The sequence below is a fragment of the Jatropha curcas genome, chromosome 5, assembly GCF_041381405.1.
Source record: "Jatropha curcas cultivar XTBG-Jc1 chromosome 5, XTBG_Jcur_1.0, whole genome shotgun sequence".
Lineage (NCBI taxonomy): Eukaryota > Viridiplantae > Streptophyta > Magnoliopsida > Malpighiales > Euphorbiaceae > Jatropha > Jatropha curcas.
Window position 1 is genome coordinate 30542625 of NC_143155.1, and position 8405 is coordinate 30551029.

Sequence of the window (8405 nt, forward strand, 5' to 3'; positions counted from 1 at the left end):
AGTAATTTTAAAGAGCTAACTATAAAATAAATAAATAAAAATTGGACTAAATTAAATGAATCGAAAAATAAAAAGTGAAAGGCATATTTGGGTGGTTTTAGGTTTTGACCGCAATTCTTCTGCCTGCGGTGCAAGAAAATCCTCGTGGAGGCAGAGGATTGTACCTCGAATATGGTCTGGAATAGAATTGGATCCGTGAACCGCCTCCTCCCTGCCAACTGCGCGCACAAGTCATAGTAGAAAGTGCAGCACCGTCTTTTACAGCTTATGCCTTGTTCTTCCGTAAATGTTCGTAGATTTTTCTTCTCATCTTCCAATTCCAGTTTCCTTCCCATTTTAGCCAAACATGGCAGGTATTTTTCTATGTTACTCGATTCTTTTTCATTTTTGTCTTTCTTTTCTGGTTTAACAAGACTTGTTGTGTTATGTTGCCATGTAGGTGTTTATCGTTATGATATTATTCAATTTCGATTCTCTATTTTTCGTTGGTGAATTGGAATTTTGAATTCTGTATTAGCTATCCCCACCCCAAAGAATATATATATATGTTCTTGCTTTTGTTATACATATGTTTTGCCTTCGCAACTGCTGCAGTATTTTTTTTTATTATTTTTATTAGAAAATTCTGCATAAAATTTTTTCAATCTCGAATTGAACGAATGTGCTACTCAGTCTCATCCAATTATAATATTTTATGCTTCATATTCCATATAATTGAAAATCGAGAGAATTTCAGATAATTTGCAATCTAATGCTCATCATAAAGTGTTTGGAGCATTTGGCTGGACATATATGAATTTCGTATCTGTTTATTTTCCCATGTTTGTATTTTAATTCTCTGGCTACTTGCTACTCTCGACCATGTTAATAATTTTTATTTTCTGGAAAATCGTTTGCCTGATTCATCCTGTTACAGATAATCAAGAACCAATTTTGAATAAGGATGTAAATACTACTGCAAACTCACTACTGCTGAAACTCAAGAACTGGCAGTGGTGGCTGGTGGTGGCAATCAATATTTTCTTCCTTGTTGTAGGCCAATCTGCTGCTGTTCTTCTGGGTCGACTTTATTATGACAAAGGTGGAAATAGTAAATGGATGGCAACTCTTGTTCAGACTGTTGCCTTCCCAATTCTTTACATCCCTCTGTTTTTACTTTCTTCCTCCCAAGAGTCTTCAACCTCTGCCACCTTGCCGTCCATTAGAACTCTTGCCTTGATCTATTTCTTTCTTGGAGTACTTATAGCTGGTGATAACATGCTGTATTCTACTGGATTATTGTATCTCTCTGCCTCTACATATTCTCTCATTTGTGCATCCCAGTTAGCTTTCAACGCTGTTTTCTCATACTTTATCAATTCTCAGAAGTTCACTTCCTTAATTCTTAACTCTGTAGTTGTGCTTTCATTTTCTGCGGCACTTATTGCAGTCAATGATGACTCAGATGGTCCGGCAGGAGTCTCTAAGTGGAAATACATCATTGGCTTCCTTTGCACTCTCGGTGCTTCAGCAATATACTCTCTTCTGCTTTCACTCATGCAATTGTTCTTCCAAAAGATTATTAAAAAGGAAACATTTTCTGTGGTATTAGAAATGCAAATTTACACATCGCTTGTTGCTACTTGTGTTTCTGTCATCGGGCTTTTTGGCAGCGGGGAATGGAAGACTTTGCATGCAGAAATGGAGGGTTTTGGTTATGGAAGAGTGTCTTACATTATGACCCTGTTTTGGACAGCAGTGAGCTGGCAGGTTTGTTCTGTTGGTGTTGTAGGATTGATTTTATTGGTATCTTCTCTGTTCTCCAATGTAATAAGTACTCTTGCCTTGGCTGTATCACCTATTGCTGCTGTGTTGGTATTCCATGACAAGATGAATGGTCTGAAGATAATCGCGTTGCTTATGGCTTTTTGGGGCTTTGGCTGTTATACCTACCAGAATTATCTTGATGATTCTCAGGCGAGGAGAGCACAACATGATGCTAATGAGACACATCGTGATTCTTTATGTTGATAACTTAGAAATTGGTATCAATACCCTTTGTGATTCTTTGTTGAGGTCTTCGGTAATAATTTGCCGCATGTTTTGAACTGGTAATGCTGCCATAGGCTACCAGTTTATTTGTTTTGTTAAGACCCGTTTTATTTATAAGGTACGTTAGGCCTCAATTTGATGAGTCTGTTGCCCAATTACAGTACAGACAATCATAACTTGGATGTCGTCACATGAAGTGACTAATACTTTGTGATATTGTATGAGTTGGATCTTAGAACTTGAGTTTATCCTTTTGATTGTATGTGAATAGAACATTTGGTTAAATATTGGGATTAAAAACTGATGATCAGAAATGTGCGGATGAAAGCTTCGTTTTGGCTTGGAGCATGCTCCTGTTGCTTAAGGCCTAAAGCTGATCGATAAGAAATGTGGGGCTGTGTAATACGAGAAAGCCATTCTAGAAACTAAACGTCCACAGCTTGAACAAATTCAGGTAATATTTATAGTCAAAAGAAAGGAGCGAGAGGGTGATGACTTGGCATAGTGATTTGTTAAGTGGTGGTTTTTACATTTCAGAATCCAAGGCAAGTGAAGTATGTTACTGGCAGAAGTCTGCTAGTTTGCCAGGTAGTGTCTACACCCATGATGATTATATATATGTATATAGTATAGTCGTAGTTGTTACTTGTTGGGTTCTGAATAATTGGATGATTTTTGTTTTCCCTTAACAGTTAAATGTCATGTCTGTCTTGTATTCAGACAAAGGGGCAACGGCAAAACCGCAAAAGTTTCAGGTAATATGGGACAAAATTTCTTTGAGCGTGTACGGTGAATCTGCAAACTACGCCTGATGGAGGAATTATTAAAGCCTGTTGGGGTTGAAAAGGAAAATACCTTTTTATTTGTGAAACTGAAGAGTAAAGACAAGCAGTAAGTATATCCTCCTGTTCAATTGCTGCAGTTGTCTTTTTTTTTTTTTTTTTTTTTTTTTTTTTTTTATATTAACCCAATAAGACACGTAAAAGCCTTTTAAAGTTAATTAGTGCGTATGATTCTATTCCAGGTCACATGATTGCTACTTAAACGTTGAAACGGCATTTCCTTGTAAGCTTCTTTACATTTAAGTTTGGATATCTAGATTATTTTTTTCCATTTGCAGTCTTATTTTAAGGATCAACATCTATAAATTATACTCAAAAACACTGTTTTTATACAAGCAATAATCGAACCACCCTTTTAAAAAATTCTATTGGATGCTCTCTGACCTTGTTTCAATAAATAAATGAATAAATAAAACCTTGCTTTAATAAATAAATAAAACCTTAATAATGCTGCTGCAAAAAGGTTGGAATTATCTGAATTTGAACATATCAAACAACGGTCGAGAATTTGAGAGAAAGTAAAGGTAAACTAAAGAAGAAAGAAAAGAAAAATGCCATTCTCTCTGAGATTAGAAGCCTAGAAGGTGGCGTGGCAACCTTATTCTTAACCCATTCCTATTTTTCTGAGGTGAGAATTGTCCCAAGGAGGGAATCGATGTCAATTCTCTCTAGAAAAATAGAAATAATAGGCCAGAAAAATCAAAGAAAACGATAAATGTGAACATACAGAAGAAATATAATGGAGACATCTCCATAAATGATTTTTATGCATTTCATTTTCTTTTTCAATTAAATGTACGTTGCTATCACTGTCAAATACTAATTGCCCTTCTATTTTACTTTCGATTTAAAACTTCTCCTTTTCTTGGGTTTAAGATACAGAAAAAATAATAATATTAATATCCTGTTCTGTAGATTAATATCTTTTTGCTGAGATTTTATCAAGATGATGAAATCCAGCTTAGCATACAGCTATCCATAAAATGTGAGAGATCACGTATTCAAGTTGAAACACACCACTTTTCCAATTTTTCTTTTTTTTTCAAAATTTAATGCTGTGATCGTGGTCCATTTTTAATTATTGGAATCGGTCCAACAGGATAGGTCATAACTATTCTGTCCTTTCCTTTCTTTTTCTTTTTTTTTTTTTTTTTTTTGAACCAAGTCCATTTCTTTAATTTCTACTAACAATGCCTATTTTTTCAATATAAAATTTATTTGTTTAATATATTTTTTTTTTTTTGTAAAAAAAAAAAAAAATCTGATATGTATTATAATGATAAAGCTGTTAAATTAATTATTGACTAGACTTTGATTAATTTAGAGATTTTAATTACAATAATACATGAAGAAACGGCATTATTATTTATTTAGACAAGTAAAGTGAAGCTTTTTTATTTTTTAAATAAATTGATGCTCCATTTGAAACAAGTAAGAAAATGCTCTGTAACCCGGAAAGTTGGAAAGAAAGAGAAAGATCGGTGTGGTTCCTGTTTGGCAAAAATAAATGGACAAATAAAAAAGTCAATATAGTAGTTTGGATTTAATGTCTCTTTTTTACTTTCTATTTATATTATTAAATGCGATTTTTGATTTTTCTTTCACAAATTTAAATACCAAATGCAATTTATTTAAATTGGCTGGAGCAGAAAGAAAGGGGAAACCTTTAATTCAGTTCAAATCAAATAACATCACTTACTTTACTATTACTACTCTCCTAGACTACCAGATAGGGCATTCCTAAGAATTTAAACGTTACAACCCCAAAATGATTAAAATTCTCTCTCTACTTTAGGAAAACAAACTGGACAGGGTAGAGGAAGGAAGGAAGGTACTTTACCTTTTTCTTTCTGACCGTTATTAAGAGAAAGTAGATTCGGTTATGTCAGTCAGTCGGTCAGGTCCCATTAACCATAGATTTTACAAAACTGTAGACTTTTGCAATTGCAATTCGGCGTGATTTGGAATACTGTAAGGGGGAGAATTGCTCGCACAGTCGCCTACCCACCCACCGCCATTACTACAACAACAACATAGTGGGGTGGGGTTCCACCACCCACCAAAAATGGCTGAAGTCGATGCCACCTCATTGTTAATTGTACTTGTTCTGGTTCCACTCCTCTCCACCATTACATTACATTACATTACTCCATTCATCTTTGCTTCAACTACTACTACTACTTATTTCTATTTGATTTTGCTTTTTTTCTGCCTTCTTTTTTTACATTTCTATTTGTCTTCGTCTCCACTGGATTTTCACTTCCAGTTGTCTCTGTCTGTCATGTAAATTTATTAATAATCGGTTTAATGAACCAAAGATCCGATAGTACCTACAAACATCTGTGAATGACAGATTTATCAAATATCAAATCATCACCTAATTCTCTATTATCCTTGTCATCATTATCAAATGAAAAAAGAAAACAGACCTCATTTCACTGTGCTCTCAAATTATACAACCAAAAAACTAAATATATAAACGAAATGTTTCGTTTGTGCTAATAACAAACAGTGCCAATGTACACAGAACAGCAACCCAAGAATTTAATTTTTTTTCCCCTCCATTTATAATTTAATTTATCAAAAAAAAAAAAAAAAAAGACAGAGAGAGAAAAATGTAGCGTCGATGATGATGATGATGATGATGATAATAACAGGACCGACCGCAATTGAGAAGGGGCAAAACCGTACTTTATAGCGACCACCGCAGTCGAATGTCAACGAATCGCATTCTCAACGGTTGCGATTGACTCTTCCAAAATCGCAAAGCTTCCTGGACCTATTAGCGCAAAATGACGCGGCCGTCGACAGATGGGGCTTCACTGGAACTCTGACCTCGCCGGATAACCCCATGTCAGGTGGCAGTCCGCCTTTCTGGTTCCAGTGCCTGTTGGGGCTGGCTCTCACCAGAGGACTCAAACAAAATGCTAATCCCGACATGTTTTTGCCTTGCCCAGACTTCCCGCGCCTCACCGCCGCCGGCGCTACAGGTGTTCTCTTCCACCACTGAGTTGACTCTGAAGAGGACCCGCTGCCCGATGGAGACCGGTCGCAATCCTCGCACTCGTCCTCTGAATCGGGCCCTCCAGCCGGCGACATTCCTCGATCTGTTCTCCTCCGAGGTTTATGGCCAACAGCGGTGGAATATTCTGCAGAGAAGAGCGCAGATTGCTTTTTCCTTCGACGGGACAAAACGGTAGAGAACCAGGAAGGAGAAGAAGAAGATGCCTCGCTCGAATTCCGAGAAGGGACCCCAGTACCGGAACCAGCAGGATCGATATTAAATTTCTCGGATCTGGAGCGGAAAAGATTGGAGAGGAGGGAGAATCTACCTTGCTTCGTTTTACAGGCGGCTGGGGCGGCCGCGGTGGAGGCAGAGTTGTAAGTGGGACCCACTTGAGGAGTACTGTAGAAGCGGAAATGGTGGGACCAGATGGACGTGTCGTCCGATTTCCGGCGAGCGACGTAAGGGGAAACGGAACGAGGGAATATAAGTGGAGGTGGGCGGGCGTCAGACTTGCGGCTATCATCTACAGCGGCGCGCGAGTGAGCGCGAACTAATTGCGGATGGTGCTGTGACTGTTGAACCTGCGCCTGTGCGGCGATAAGGGAAAGAAGGCGTTCGCGGAGACAGGAGGCGCAGACGCCGACGGTGCTGCTGAGGTCGCAAGGATGCTTCTTACACCTCATTTATTGGTGGATATGTATTGTATAAATGTTAGGTATGTATCGCGTGAGTGTTTGTGAAGAAAATAGTAAGGCATTCATGTGGAGAGGGTGCTGTCCTGTGCCATTTTTCGTGGGTGTAGTAGGACGAAGAGATCTGATGAGGAAATCAAAGGGGAGACTTTGTCTTGTTCTTAATTCTTAATTCTCAGTGGCTCTTAGTTTAAAGAGAGAGAAGGATGAGATTTGGGAAAAGGATTTAAAAAAAGAAGAGAACAGAAAAAAGAGACGAGAGTTTGTATTTTCCCCTGGGAGAGAGTGAGTATTCGGGTGTCGGAGTTTAAATGGGTAGCGTTGGTGTCTTTTATGGTCGAGTGTGTAAAGGTGTGAGTCAAAATTAAAAAGTAAACAAAAACGAATACCCTCCTTCCTCTTCTGTGTGGCAAAACCAAAATGACAAAATATAAAGTATCGTTTTCATAATTTACCCTGGCTCTGAAACTAATTGGTGACAAAAATTATGCGAAAAGGCACGTATCTGGTTGCAATTACCAGAACGGAAAGTCACCGATAACTGGAATTTAAATTAGCTGTAAATTTTGTTTAATCATTGGCTAACACAATTGCAATGGATTTGATTTCTTGATTGAGTTAAACCTAAACTAAACTAAACTTTTATTTGATTCAAAAACTGGAAAATTTTGAATCTTTCTTTCCTCATTTACTCGAGTGTTTTACTTTGCAATTATTTGTTTTCGTTGACTGACCCATATATATATATATATATATATATGTATACTTGGGAGTAATGCGCTTTTGATTGGTAATCACGCGCTGTTTCAGGGAGCGTGCAAAAAGTAAAAGCAGTTAAAAGGGGACAAAATTAGGTGTCCTCTCATGTGGGCGCTGTAGCAGGGCAATCATGTGGGCTTTATATCACACGGCTGCTTGTCAGTTTCTAAAGTCATGCACGCGCTCCGCCATAGTGTGGGGGTAGCCTTTCTTTTTCTTTGTTTAATTTAATTCAAATGACGATGAATTGAATTGGGACCAAGCTTTCAGACTTGGGCTTGGGCCTTAAGCTTATTCTTTGTGGTGGGTATTGTGGCAACCAAACCCTGTTCTCTTGGTTGACCAATTAACCATTAAATGGCTCTGACCGTCTCAAACAATATATATATATATATATTTATCCTTTGCCACGGTCGGCTGTGCCTGTGGATTTTCTTTATTAGATTTAGAGGTCAAATATACACATAAATACTGAAATTCTGGATTATAAAATGAAAAGTAATTTGTCGACTGAATATGGAGTCCAAATAGTTCAAAGAAAAATATGTCTTATTCCACTTCAAGACATGAATCTGAACTATTTGGCCAATGGATTTTTGGATACCAAAACAATTTAAATAAATAAATTAATTAAAATCATCCATCTCTCTGCATTCTTATGCAAAAGGAAGGTAAAAAAGATGGTGGAATAGTTGCTTGATGAACCATTTTTTTTATTTTATCCAAAATAAAATGTTGAAAGCAGAGGTCTCTACTTATTTATAACTATATATATATATATATATAAGTGCGCACTATCAAATAAATGATGAATTATTTAATTAATAATATTAAGTTCTTGAGACATCTCCACTATCAAACGACGTGTGCTGTGCTGTGCTGTGCATTGCATCTAAAGGAAACCCATGCCAATTAGTGTTCTTCTCCATTACGTACCTCATATATTATTATTATTATTGTTATTATTATTTTATTTCATTACTTGAAGGATTAATGTTCAATTTATCACAGTGTCAGTCTCAGTCTCAGTCTCAGCCTCAGCCAATCACGCATTGGGTTTTTGTTGCAACTTGT

At 37.0% G+C, this 8405-nt stretch overlaps 2 protein-coding genes across 2 annotated transcripts; one reads left to right on the forward strand and one right to left on the reverse strand.

Annotated features, from left to right (window-relative positions):
* The first annotated feature begins 46 nt into the window (after positions 1–46).
* On the forward strand, positions 47–2331 carry LOC105643269 (putative purine permease 11). Its single transcript, XM_020682755.2, has 2 exons — positions 47–353; positions 917–2331. The coding sequence occupies exons 1-2, from the start codon at positions 347–349 to the stop codon at positions 2008–2010; spliced, it is 1101 nt and encodes a 366-aa protein (XP_020538414.1). The 5' UTR covers positions 47–346; the 3' UTR covers positions 2011–2331.
* Positions 2332–5284: 2953 nt separating this feature from the next.
* On the reverse strand, positions 5285–6993 carry LOC105643270 (hypothetical protein). The gene has a single exon (XM_012228373.4). The coding sequence runs from the start codon at positions 6561–6563 to the stop codon at positions 5607–5609; it is 957 nt and encodes a 318-aa protein (XP_012083763.1). The 5' UTR covers positions 6564–6993; the 3' UTR covers positions 5285–5606.
* Between the last annotated feature and the right edge of the window lie 1412 nt (positions 6994–8405).